Source organism: Myxine glutinosa, chromosome 8, assembly GCF_964187855.1.
Source record: "Myxine glutinosa chromosome 8, kmMyxGlut1.1, whole genome shotgun sequence".
In the NCBI taxonomy this organism is placed as follows: Eukaryota; Metazoa; Chordata; class Myxini; order Myxiniformes; family Myxinidae; genus Myxine; species Myxine glutinosa.
Genome location: NC_136268.1, coordinates 113,652,000 through 113,666,359, shown reverse-complemented (window position 1 = coordinate 113,666,359; position 14,360 = coordinate 113,652,000). Strand labels below are relative to the sequence as shown.

Sequence of the window (14,360 nt, the reverse complement as noted above, 5' to 3'; positions counted from 1 at the left end):
GCTGGTCTTTGCCTTGGTGTTCATTGGCAAACTTTAGTCTTGCCCTGATGTTCTTTCTGGACAGCAAAGGTTTCCTCCTGGCACACCTCCCATGTAGATTAAAATTGCGCAGCCTCTTTTTAATGGTAGACTCGTGCACTTTGACATCAACAGTGGAATGAGCTACCTGTAGGTCCCGTGATGACATTCTGGGGTTCTTCGAGACTTCTTTCAGCATCTTGCGGTCTGCTATCAGGCTGAACTTGCTGGGTCGGCCTGGCCTGAACAAGTTGGCAGTTGTTTGGAATCTTCTCCACTTGTCGATGATCTTCCGGACAGTCGAAAGATTGATTTCAAATTGTTTGGAGATCTTTTTAAATCCCTTCCCAGACTCGTAGGCATCTATAACCTTCTTTCTGCAGGCCTCGGAGAGCTCTTTTGATCTCGGCATGGTGACGCCGCACACTTCAACAACAAAGAGGAAACCAAACTAAATGTCTGAGGTTTAAATAAGACAGGTTCCTCCAAGATCCTCTGTAACGATGTTCTAATCATTTGCACCTGAGCTGGTGCACCTGATTCTAATTTTAGGTATTTGAAGTAGTGATAAATGTAGGGGTGTACTTACTTTTTCCACATGCGAAATTTGCATTTATGTTTAAATTATACAATGGACTAAAAAATGTAAATGTTTCATGATATTTGTTATATTATATCACCTTTATTTATCAATATTGTTGAAATAAAGATCAAATAGCTGTATGTTGAAATATGTTGAAAAAGTCCAAACTTTACATGGGGTGTACTTACTTTTTCATGTGACTGTATGAGAGCCTACCTGGTCTGTTCAGCTGATTGTTGAGGCAGGGATCCCTTTTCAGTTCTCCAGACCAAGGCAAAAGCAAAATAGAGCAAAAAAAACAAGATCTGCCAAACCCGGGAATTCATCTTCTTGTTTGTAATCTATATATAATGGAGCAAGTGTTTGTATGTATGTCCGCTCTTCACCCATTGGTTGGACAGCTGACCTGAATCCACCCACACATGTAACCTGAAATACTTAACCTGAAGTTCACACAGGACCCAAAAGACCCCCTCCCCTGACCCCTTCTACCCCCAAGGACCTAGAAGACCCCAATGGCCCTAAAGACCCCGAATACTGAAAGACCCAAAAGACCACAAGGACTGAAAAGACCTGAACACCGAAAAGACCCCAAAGACTGAAAAGACCCAAATGGCCCCGAAGACACAAAATACCTAAAATAACCCAAAGACTAAGAAGACCCAAAAGACCCTTAAAGGGGAACCCAAATGCCAAAAATAAATTCTGCTGAAAACCATTGACCAATCAATCAGTCTAATTTGAAGGGGATTTTATTTTATTTGTGAATCACAAAGTGCTGCCAGTGACATCACATTGTGAACTCGCTGTGATCCTGCTGGCGACAGTACATAGAGACAGTGCATCCCGAGCTGGTCAGATTCCGATAATGATTGGGGATGTTGGAGGGGGCGGAGTGTGATTGGTCGTGGGTATTGTTAGCTAGGGGGATGGTGTGGGGTGGTTGTGAGTATTGTTAGTTACGGTGATAGTTATTTTTTTTTTCTTCTTTTTTTTGGTATAAAAGATCAAGGCTCGTGTCAGAGCTAACATTAATCACAAAAAGACAAACTGACACATAAGATAAAGGGTGCGGGAGATGTGGAGAGAGGGAAGCACACAAGTACAACTTTTGAGAAGCAGGGACATCGGGAGATCTGTGGGAGGGAGCAGGCTTGGGTGGAGGAGGCACGAGAACGGGGGGGGGGGGGGGGGGTGATGTGAGAGGTATAAAATACATTGACATTGCTGGGACTTCCAGGACAGAAGTCGGAATTTCAAAAAAGTGGATCTGGGGTGAATTAACGGGGGTAGAAAGGATCAAGGTTTTGTATGGGGGTGCCCATAAGAGATGGTGGTGAACAGCTGTTTTAAAGACCTGGAGGGAGGAGTGGGATTGAATAGAGTGAGGGAGTTTGTTCCAGAGGCGGGAGAAAAGAGGAATGAAAGAGTGAAGGTGAATAGAGAGTCTTGATTTTGGCAATTTAACCATAAGAGGGTTGCAGGCAGCTTTTATGCGACCTGCAGGAATATTTGGGGGACAGAGCACAGACAAAGCTGGGGGAGCTAGGCCGGAGAGGAGTCGGTAGAAGCCAAAGACCACCAAACCTGCCTGCGGTGAGTGAGTGAAGGCCCTCGGGGTTGGCTTCATAGTGGGAGATTCCAATTGTCGTGGTTGAGATGCTAGGTCTGCTGCTCCGAGGAGATATCAAGACACCGCACTGAGAATAAAAACTGGTTTAATGGGTGGAGTGCAAGGCACATGTGGGAGTTCAAACCAGCACGAATCAGGCCAAGTGCGAACTCAAATTTAATTCACAGTTAGCTGCGTTCAAGTAGGCAGGCCGTTGAGCTGAAAAGATAGTGATCTCCGCTGAACCACAGCCCGAGTTATATGCGCGATGCATTCCACCCGGTCCTCTGGTTCACCAAGAGGTCAAAGAATGTTGTCATTAAACTGATAAAAAGAGAAAAATAACAAGGACCAGCTGCCTTTACAATTAGTGAGATGCCACTTAGCTCAAATGGCAGACCCCCTTCTAGTTATCAAATAAATAGGGGTAAGCTTTATCTCCGCAAACAAACATTGTCCCATGTGGAGAAATCGTACGATTTGAAAGATGTCTCATGCCCTCTGATTTTACCCTCTTAATTAAACTGCTGAAACCCCTCAGATCTTTTATGACCCTTTAATTCCCCCAAGACCTCTGAAGACTACCAAGACCCCTGAATGCACCGAAATACCCTTGAAGACCCAAAAGACCCTGAAGACGCAAAATACCGCGAAGACACAAAAGACCCCGAATATCCAAAAGGCCCTGAATACCCAAAACACCCTGAAGACCGAAGAGACCCTGAACACCCCAAATAATTTTGCAATAACCCAAAAATACACCGAAATGGTCAAAGATGCCTATCCCTGTGAGATGACGTGTGGTGCCTAAAGCTTTTTCCCAATCCAACCCATCCTCTTGGTTCTTGGTGACACTTGGCCTCAATCTGTATCAGGTTTGGGTTCTCTTGAGGGACATTTACAACATTGTGAGTGCAGGTGGACCTTCCCAAATCTATCCCACTTTGATCTTTAGTCATGAAACCCAAGTTCATTTCCCCATTGCTGGCCATACATCTTGTTTCAGTAGTGCTTCACTATGTACTCGCGGTGTCCCTATCATGACTAGCAGCAACTCTCCTCTCATATCGCTCCAGCTCCTCCCTCCATTTCCCCAGCATTCTAGTATCCATGATACCCCAGAATGCCCTCGCTCCTCCTGCGCTAGTTCACCGAGCCAACAACGTTTTAAATGCAAAATCTTTGTGGATAAAATGCATTTTTCTTTCAACTTTGGAAAATTGCATTCACATTTCCCAACTTCTGTTTCAGTGACATTTTAACTGGGTTTCAAATGCTACACGACACACCCTTAGGAAGAATTTAAACAGCACAACACAATTCAATGCAACATCTCCAGATGCAAATACAAACCTGACAATATGTGAATCAAACCGCAGGGTGTTGGATCTCCTGAAAGGCACACCTGTATTTCACACCCCGTGCACAGCACGTGAACGGAACCAAACTACGCAAACATATACCACCCGTAGTAACTGTTGTGATTGGTACGACGTACTGCGTTGCCTTCAGTGCAGCACTCCCCGTGAGCCCTCAGTGCGGCTCGTCAGACATAGCAGCCCCCCCCCCCCCCCCAAGAAAGATCCTCTATTGTTACACACAACACCATTTATTCACCACTCAGCTCCTCGATCACAACTCGTCAAATATTCAACTGGATGGTATTCACAGAACACCCACCCCGCACAACCAACCTGCCGCGAGCCAACTCCTATGTTCCTGAACACCTTTCTTCACCGATCCAACATGGCTGCCAGACCAACCGAGCGATGACATCACAAATTTATTCTCGAACACAATTGCTGCACAGATCGCGCCCAACGCATTTCAAACCGATCAGACCAAGCGTTGTCCCAGTCGAATTATGACTTCACAATTATGGCACCAAAGCCCACCGATTCAGCCCCATCACTTACCGATAAATTATCCTTACCTACCGATCCTTACATCCTTACTGATTTATCCAAAGCTGATTTATCCCCATCACTCAATGGTAAAGAAAGATAGTCTGTTGGGAGCCGTTGGTGAGGTATATGGATGGACAAAAGGACCACCGAGGCACTCGGAAACATGGTGGTGGGATGAGGAAGTTGGAAAGAGGATTGACGAGAAGAGGAAGAAGTTCAAGGAGTGGCAGAAGGCAAAGGGTACGGGAGCAGAAAAAGCAGAGCATGAAAGGTATAAGGCAGCCAAGAAGGCTGCAAAGAAAGAGGCAGCAAAGGCGCAGGAGGCATGTAGGAAAATGTTCGGAGAAAGCTTGGATTCGGAAGAGGGTCAGAGAGCAGAATTCAGGATTGCAAAGCAGATAGTGAAAGAGAGGTGTGATGTGATGGGGGTGAGTTGCTTGAAGGATGAAGTGGGACAAATCGTTGTGGACCCAGATGGAATTAAAGGAAGATGGAAAAGATATATGGAAATGCTGTTGAATACAGATAATGAATGGGATGGCAACATAGAGAGTAACCCAGTTTTAGGACCGGCAGAGAAGATAACTGAGAAGGAAGTTGAGGAAGCGATAAAAGCAACGAAGAGTAGAAAAGCGGGAGGGCCGACGGGAGTTGTGGGAGATATGTTGAAGGCAGCAGGAAGTTGGGGTGTGAAGAGAATGACAGAGATCTGTAATCTGGTGGTGAAAGAAGGCCGCATTCCAGTGGATTGGGAACTGAGTACCCTCGTCCCTCTATAGAAGGGGAAAGGTGACCCTCTGGAGTGTGGCTCGCACCGAGCGATAAAGTTATTGGAGCATGGAATGAAGGTATTGGAAAGGGTGTTGGAGAGGAGGATAAGGAAGAAGGTGAAGTTCGACGAAAAGCAGTTTGGATTTATGCCAGGAAGAGGAACGACAGACGCGCTCTTTATTGTGAGGCAGTTGCAGGAGAAGTACATGGAGAAGAGGAAGAGGTTGTTTCTTGGGTTTGTTGATCTGGAGAAAGCATTCGACAGGGTTCCACGCAAAGTATTGACATGGGCATTGAGGGAGTTAGGAGTGGAGGAATGGTTGATCAGAGTAGTGATGGCAATGTACAAAAGAGCGCGCACAGCTGTAAGGACGAAGGACGGGAACAGTGGTGAGTTTGAGGTGAAGGTGGGAGTGCAACAGGGGTCGGTACTAAGTCCACTACTATTTGTGGCTCTGATGGAGGTGCTGGCTCAGAACGTAAAGGAGGGTTTACCGTGGGAGTTGTTGTATGCAGATGATCTGGTGTTGATTGCGGAAAGTATGGATGGACTGAAGGATAAGATGAACAAGTGGAAGGAATGTATGGAGACAAAAGGTCTGAAGGTGAATATAGGAAAGACGAAGGTGATGGCAAGTGGTAAAGCATGTGGTGAGGTGGAAAGAACTGGGAAGTGGCCATGTGCTGTGTGCAGGAAGGGTGTCGGAGTTAACTCAATTCAATGTGCAATGTGCACTGAGTGGGTTCATCAAAAATGTAGTGGTCTGAGAGGGTCATTAACCAGTGTGGCAACTACATTCAAATGTAAGGTGTGCACAGAGGGAGCTGCAGATGGAGGAAATGTTGAGTTGGATCTTGGAGACGGCGTGAAGCTGGAAGGTGTGAAAACATCTTTGCTACCTCGGAGACATGCTCAATGGAGAAGGTGGATCAGACTCGGCAACGGTTGCAAGAGTGAGATGTGCATGGAAGAAGTTACGGGAACTGAGTGGCATGCTGATGAGGAGGGGAGTGTCGTTGAAGCTGAAGGGAAAGGTGTATGCTGCATGTGTGAGAAGTGTTATGATTTATGGGAGCGAGACATGGGTAATGAACGTCGAGCAGCAACGAAGGCTGGAAAGGGTGGAAATGCGAATGGTTTCGTGGATGTGTGGAGTATCGTTGAGAGAGAGGAAGACAAATGATGAATTGTGAAAGATGATGGGAATAGAGCCTGTGATTGATGCTGTGAAGAGGAACAGGTTGAAATGGTTTGGTCATGTGTTGAGGAAGGATGAAAGTGACTGGTTGAGAAGAGTGATGGAAATGAATGTAGAAGGAAGTAGAGGACGGCGAAGACCGAGAAAGACTTGGCTAAAGATGGTGGAAGAAGAAATGCGGGCAAGGGGGTTAACAAGGAGAGATGCAGAAAATGGAGAAGATTGTCATGGGGACCGCAAGGCTAACCCCTGCTCTAGCAGGGAAAATGGCCTTAAAATGCATGTTGTTGTTGTTGTTGTACTCAATGGTAAAGAATCACTAAATTCTACCAGCTGGATGCAGATCTTCACCAAAATCGAATAATTTCGTCCTCATCACATATGCTACCTCTGCCAAATTTCATCCAAATCTGTTCACATCTTCCTGAGACGTTCTGCCCACAGACAAAACAGACGAACCGACAGACAGAGGTCTAGTTTGGATTTGAATATTGAGCCTATTCCAACCTGTCATCCCGATGTTTCCCAGGCAGGGCGACTCAACAACGTGTTTTCTGATTGCAACAATGTTTGTCAACAATGTGCAACAATGTATACGTTTTTATATCAGTCTGACGTGAGATTATAGTTCACCATACAGACTCCAACACAATGATTCTGAAAGCTTTGGTTTCAACAGCCTGAAGCCGAGCTAGGTATGAGGAAGGAGCACCAGCCCAGAGGGGAGAACAGTATTCCATTGAGCTGCGGATGAAAGCCTTTTACGTGGTGAGGAGCTCAGGTGTGCCAAGGAAGGACTTCGCACGACGAATGAAGCCCAGTCGGCGACTAGCTTTGGAGACCAGCTTGGAAATGTGGTTTTCCCAGGAAAGATCATGGCAGATAGTGAGACCCAAAAGCTTGAGTGACAGAACTTCTTGGAGAGGATTGTTCAGAAGGTAGATGGGAGGGTTGTCCAGTCAGTCTTTTCGGAGAGACATAGTAAGAGTGTGAGATTTGTCCGGATTGAAAGACATGTTCCACTTGTTTGACCATTCTGTGATTTTGTTCAGGTCTGCAGAGAGTGAGGAGGCTGCAGACTGCCGATCTGAGGGATGAGGAATGGAGCGGCAGAGAGTGGAGTCATCAGCAAAGAGGTAGAGAGGATTTTCAACAGTCAGAGATCATTGATGAACACCAGAAAAAGCACAGGGCCCAGAACACTGCCTTGGGGAACTGCAGCCTGAACAGGAAGGGGCGATGAGAGAAATCCATTCAGGGCCACACGTTGACTACGACCAGAGAGGAAGTCCGCAAGCCATGCGTGGAGATTTCCATGGATACCGTAGGAGGAGAGTTTGGTGAGCAGAGCGGGGTGCCAGACCGTATCGATGGCACATAATATGTCAAGGGAGACAGCTCTGATTTCCTGTTTGGCATTAAGGACCTCCATCCATTGTAGAGACAGCAGCATGTCCAGAGTAGAATGACCTGCTCTGAATCCAAATTTATGATCCAAGATCAAGCCATTGGAGAAGAGTAAGTAATTGATGTCACAAGCGATGATTGATTCCATGACCTTGCTGATTATTGGGAGCAAGCTCGTTGGTCTGTCGTTGCAAGTATCTGTTTTTGCATCTTTTTTGTGTAAACTGGTAATGTTGGCTGATTTCCAAGCAGATGGCAGATGACCTTGAGCAAAAGAGAGGGTGAAGAGAACAGAAAGAGGGAGTGAAAGAGCAGAATAACATGATTTTAGGACCCGTGGGCTGATGCCGTCTGGTCCATTCAGAGTCGAGTCCATGCAGAATCAGAGTCGAGGGTTGACAAACTACTTTGAATGTATCTGTAGTTTTGTATTTATTTATGCTAGGTTTGACTAGGAAAGGTGGGTATAGAGAGAGATGTGTTCGGGACACAATATTTTGAGGCAAACGAAGTTGAGGCATTAGGCTTTTTTACTTGCGGTGTCAGCTGTGTAGCCGTTTGAGGTAAGGGAGGGGATGGAAGGGGAACAAACACCAGAAACAGATTTGACCAGATGACAAGCAAAGATTTGGAAGAGGAAGACAAGTTTGAGAGTTCAGTCTTGAGAGTAGAGATGTATTGTTTCCTGGCTCTCCTGAAGGTAGACACACTTGTTATGAGCTTTGTGAAAGGAACTGAGATTTCCTTCAGTTGGATTCGCCTTCCATGAGGTGAAGGCAAGTTGCTTCATGGCGACTGCCTCACCACAAGCTTCAGTGTACCATGGACGGGAGCAAGGGTATGACGACTGAATCCTAGATGGGATAAATCTGTGCATGAGAGAGAGAGCAGTTTACTTTGGAAGAATTCCCAGGAAGAGTTGATGTCAGAGGCAGCAGATATTGGAGACCAGTCCAGATGATTGATGGCTGCTTGAAGACCGTGCCAGTTAGCCTGAGTGAAATGCCAGACTCGTCGGCGCTGAGGAGGCTCTTTGGGAATGGCCAGCGAGATATCCACTTTAACAAGGAAATGATCAGAAGAACCGATTGGAGCAGAAGAAGAGCAGCAGATATTTGTCGGGAAGTTGGTCATATCCAAGTCTAGAAGAGAAGATACTCAATTGACTGAGATCCGGGTCGGGAAATTGACAGATTGTCAGTCCCAGTGAGTCGCAGAAGTCCTTTGCTGAGGTGCCATGGCTGGTGTGAGAAGAACCCACACCCAGCCAGCTGGCATGATGACAGTTGAAGTCGCCACATATGGGGAAGAGAGTTGGGATGAGTGGATCAAAGTCGGTCCATGTTGTCAGACAGGGAGATCTAAATGGAGTCATCACTGTTTGGAGGATGGTACAGAACACGTATGAACAAAAAGTGGGAGCGGAGAGGAAGTCGTAGCCAGAGGTACTCCTTGGGTTGGGGTGGAGAGAGGGCAGTGCAAGGAGAGTGGGGAAGAGTTTTTGATAAAGATAGCAACCCCACCACCAGGACGAGGCTCGGGTCTATCATACCGGAGAAGGGAGTAAACAGGAAGAGATATTAAAGAATCAGACATCTTGAAGGAGGAAAGTTTTTGTTAAGCAGATTACATCTGGTTTGTCAGAAGCAACCTGTATGGAGAGATCAGTCAAGTTTGAGGAAGGCTCCGGATGTTTGAGGTCCATACCGTTAAAGAAGATGGAGGGGGAGCATCGGGTACATCACAGGGGAGGGGTTGGGGTAGGGTAAGGTGAGGAGGAGGTCGGGAGAGCTGTTGATAGTGTGACAGATTGCAGAAGAGTTAGGAGAAAGGGAAGGATGAGGAGGACAAAATGTTTCATGGTGATTGGGTGAGGCACAGTGAGGTGTTATTTGAGGAGGGGGAAGAGTGAGGCAGAAGGTTGGGGGAGATGAAGGTGAAAGTTGGAAGGGGGAAGAAGCGGGGAGGACGCTTTGAGGAGGAGGGGTGAGAGGGGAGTCTAGGAGGGGCAGAGCAAGGGAGAGTCTCGGAGGGGAGGGGTGTGGGGGGAGTTTAGGAGGGAAGGGGGGAGTTTATAAAGTGGATGATTCATGAAAAACAAACATTTATTACAACCTGGGTTTATTGTGATTTGCAAGTCACAGATCCGTTTGAGAACGACAGAGGAGGGGTGGAATGAAGGTGATGAGTTCAGAGAATTTTGGGAGGAAGGACTGTAAGAGATTGATTTTTTTTATTTTTTTTATTTTTTTTTTGAAGAGGAAATTGAAAAAAGCATTTGAAATAGGAAGAAAAACAGCATGTTGTAATAAACCACTGAATAAAACTGCAGGGGAAAGTTTAAACCTATTTAAACAAAACCATGAAAACCAATCTGGGAAAAGTCCCTGAAGTGAGGGTGTGGATCAGAAAAAGGAGAAATGGTTAAATGAGATGGAGATGGTAGGAAGTGGTGGAAGAGAAGGAAATAATTTAAAAAATGTTTTTTTTTTTTTTGGATGTAAAACGTTAAACAAAGGATAGATGTTCGGGGAAGTTAGGGGGAGGAAAGGAAATCTAGGAAATAAGCAATACAGCGAAGGAAATAACTTAAATACACAAAACACCGATGGGGTGAGGGAAGCCTCAAGTTACCAGGCCGCACACGCGCGAACAGAAAACGATTTCATTATACACAAGTTTGCACGAATTGCAAACCAAGATCAACTCGAAACACACATTAACACATACACAATAAAATAAGGAGCGGAAATTTGACAAAGACACAAATTGGAAAAATACTTAACTTTGATGCCGTGCAGACGTCGAAGTCTCAACCTTGCTCGGTGGATCGGAAGCCAACGTTGATGGGGGATTGTGTAGTGGTGGTGAGGGGTGGTCGGGAGTACTGTTAGCTCGGGTGATGGTTGATAGGGGATTGTGAGAGGATGGTGGAGGGGAGGAAAGATGGTGTTGTGGGGTTATCGTGGGTATTGTTAGCAAGGGTGATGGTTGAAGGGGGATTTTGAGGAATGGTGAAGTGGAGGGCGGGAGGGGTGGGGGGGGGGGGGGAGGAGGTGTGGGGTTGTCGTGGGTATTGTTAGCTAGGGTGACGGTTTATGAGAGTTTGTGAAGAGATAGTGGAGGGGAGGAAAGAGTGGTGTGGGGTTGTCATGGGTATTGTTAGCTGGGGTGATGGTTGAAGGGGGATTTGGTGGAGATTGTGGGGGCGAGATGTGGTGTTGTCGTGGGTATTGTTAGCTCGGGTGAAGGTTGAAGGGGGATTTTGAGTTGATGTTGGGTCGGAGGTGTGGGGTTGTCGTGAGTATTGCTCGCTCGTGTGGCGGTTGAAGGGGGATTTTGAGGAGATGGTGAGGGCGGAGGGGGGGGGGGGGGGGGGAAGCACGTTTCAACCGTGAAGCAGAGCTCGGTGTGAGGCAAGAGCACCGTCCCAGAGGGGAGAACAGTATTTCAACAGATCCAACAACAATATCCAACACCAACAGAACAGTATTTATTTTTGAGATCAAAAGCTCAACATAGGCCAAAGGTCAACCCCTTTTTTCAACTTTCTCATTTCCTCAATTTTCATCTGATTAACTTGAAATTTGAATTGGATTTACATATCTGCTAACTGAATTCAGCCACCAACAATTTTTGAGATCAACATAGGTCAAAGGTCAATAACCATTTCAAATTTCTAAAATCAATTTTCCTCCGATTGACTTAAAATTTGAATAGGATTGCATGTCGGCTAACTGAATTCAACCACCATCTATTTTGAGGTCAACATAAGCCAAAGGTGAACATCCTTTTCAAATTTTTAAAATCAATTTTCATCCAATTTAATTGAAATTTGAAGAGGATTTGTGTATTAGATCATTGAATTCAACTACCAATTATTTTTTAGGTCAAAAGGATGCTCTGAGTGACATTCTACTTTGTTCGCTTTTGCCAAGTGTTGCTCTGAGTGATTTTTTTTTTCTCCCCCTCTCCTTTGTTTTCTCTTTTGGTGGGTGAGGGTGTTTGAGCAGTAATTGTGGAACTGGATTCCATTATGTTTTAAAACAAATACCTTGTTCATGGAGGAGCTGGAGTACAAATGTACACTTGCAGAAAAAGTGTGACAACACCAAACATTGCCTTCAGACGCATGCAGCCATTGAGCTTGAGGGAAGCAATTGATGGATTGCTCTGGAGCCAGTAAAGCCATTTTGGCGTTGCTTTTCTTAATGTATTTAGCAGTGCACTTGATAAATTCCTTTTCATTTTTTGTTTGTGATTCCTTGTGGTGTCGCTTTGTTTGCATGATGCTTTGCTTTTGCTTGTGGTTGTTGAGGGTGATCTGGTATTGAGACCATTGAAAGTGTAGGATTGTTTGATGCAGATTGATTCTTTGTGTAATTTACATTTGATCTCAATGTGGTTTACCCCTGCTTCCCTCCCACAGCTCAAGTCAAACAGTTCTGGGAAAATGTAGTAGAATCCAATATGGTTGACAACATATTTCGACCAATCATCAATCAGATTTGCAATGGCACAGCAAGTGACAACTGTAAGCAAAGATTCATCAAACAATCTTGTTCCCTCGCCCTAAAATTTTTGACATATTTATTATTATTATTGTTATTTATTAAGGTAGTGGAGCAAAAAAAAATGGAAATGCCAATGTAAAGTTACTTAATGGGGTGGTCACTCTGGCTGAACTCCAGAGATCCTATGTGGAGATGGGAGAAACTTCCAGAAGGAATACCATCACTGCAACACTCCACCAATCTGGGCTTTATGGTAGAGTGGCCAGCCTCTCCTCAGTGAAAGACACATGAAAGCCCGATTGGAGTTTGCAAAAAAGCACCTAAATGACTCTGACTGTGGGAAACAAGATTCTGTGGTCTGATGAAACCAAGATTGAACTGCTTGGCTTCCGTTCAGTCTGCTACTTCTATGTGCATTAGACATCATGTTGCATTTACTGCACCTGCAGCCAACAATGCTCATAGGAACAGTGAGAGAGGGATAGCACACATCTCCATCACTTTAATTGTTTATATGCAGGTTTTCCCTTCATTGGCACCTGCTCACCTGCTCTCACTACCCATCTTCACCCAGGTCCTGCCATAAGGGAGGGATGATGTCAGGATAGGCAGAGGATGGTGCTGGGAGTCCCTTGTCATGAGTCCACACGTGTGGCGGCCCAAGTGTTGTTTTGTCTTTGTGCAGGAGCAACAGTGACATTCGTATCCTGCTTGGTCATCAGAACAGTCGTTATCAGGGGTGGCACTGCTCTCTCTGCATGAAGGGGATATAAAAAGTTCACCAAAGAAATGTTGCTCCACTTAAGCTTACCTGCCTATTGTGGCAGGTTGGTCATCCATTTCTGTGGTCAAGAAACACAAATAAATTGATAGAGGTCTTACAAATGCATCACAAAGACACTAAATTTCGGTGCCTGTAATATGTGCACTACAAGACAACGGCTGCTGCCTCGAACGCCAAACGCCCGTTTTTGGCCGTAAATTTGCACAGTGGGATAGACATTGCAGCACTTGGTGAGACTTGTCTACCTGGTGGATCCCATCTTGAGGAACGAGGCTCTGCGTGTAAGTTCTACTGAGGAGGCATGCCAGAAAGAAAGTAGTCTGGCAGGTGTTGGTTTTGTGATTACAACCAAGCATTAGGGTGGTGCTCAAAAAAAAAAAAAAAAAAATTTACTGGGACATGGCTTTATGTTGTTCCTTTTGTTCCAAAATGAAAAGACACCAAATATGAAAGCAATCTGATTTTATTTAGGGGTGCCACATCAGCCTTCAAACTAAAGGTGTCTACAAAACTTTTCTATATATGGATCGAAAGCAAAACCAGAAGTTTGTTTTATGAAAATCCACCCTCCACTCACTTTCTTTGTATTCTAGCAAACACAAGTTACAATAGCTGCACAAATAGCACTATATTGCTATGAAAACTCAAATTCAATGATAACAATCCAAATGTTCAGTTCATAAAATGAAGAGACACCATATCACATAATATTAAAAAACCCAAATATAATGAGAAATGTAACTCCTATTTCTGGGCCTGTTTCACCACTGTTGCCTTCTTGGCATCGGGGTACATCTTCCTGTGAGCAGCAACAACTTGGAGCAGAGCTTGCTTTTGCTCTTCATCCTTTGTAAGGAGCTTATTGTAGTCTTGTATCAATGCGACACCCCTTTCTGCCCTGTCGTTCACCACGACTAAGCCACTGGCGGCTTTCTTTGCTTCCTGAAAGCTGGTTTCTTGCTCCCTTGAACCAGGATCCTTATCCATCCAATCAGTTGGGGTCCCTAGGATGCTGAAGAAATGCTTGGTGTGTTTTGTTATGAGGCCAGTGATTGACAGGGCGGTTCCTCGTTTGATAGCTGGTCTCTTTGGGGAGGGGTTTTCACCGTCATTTTTCAATGCTTCAATCATATTGATCTTGCTTTCTTTGTCAATTCTGGTGTCAAAGAATGCAAATGCCACTAGTACTGGGCTCATGTACCACGTGTGGTGGCCAAGTGCCTTCAAGGCTGCCTGAGCCATCTTCTGATTGATTTGTTCAAACTTCTCCAACTTCTTGAAGAGGTTAATGTCATTCAGGGGAGCCTCAATAGCTTGTGGAGCCCGAAACCAAGCCTGTACATACACAAGGCAGACAAAAATGTTGAAGGCTCGGAGTTCTCTCGCCTCTCGAAGTGTCAAGTGGAACTCTGACCGAAACATGAACACCTGTAGTGAATATAGTGCTTTTGCCATCCATCTGGCTCTGTGCATTGCTCCTGGAGCCATGATCCGGATTCCATGAGGTGGGATTCCTCCCATGTAGATGACAGTCAGTTCTAGGAGTTCACGATAATCATCTCGTG

The 14,360-nt window shown here is 45.3% G+C and overlaps 1 protein-coding gene across 4 annotated transcripts in view; it reads left to right on the top strand.

Moving 5' to 3' along the window:
* SETDB2 (SET domain bifurcated histone lysine methyltransferase 2) overlaps positions 1-14,360 on the top strand; it is a 130,907-nt gene that overhangs the window by 82,189 nt on the left and 34,358 nt on the right. For all 4 annotated transcript variants that reach the window (XM_078783696.1, XM_078783695.1, XM_078783697.1 and 1 more), the window contains one exon: positions 11,927-12,031. In XM_078783696.1, the coding sequence (XP_078639822.1) occupies positions 11,927-12,031 (105 nt within the window). The remainder of the gene's footprint in view (positions 1-11,926; positions 12,032-14,360) is intronic.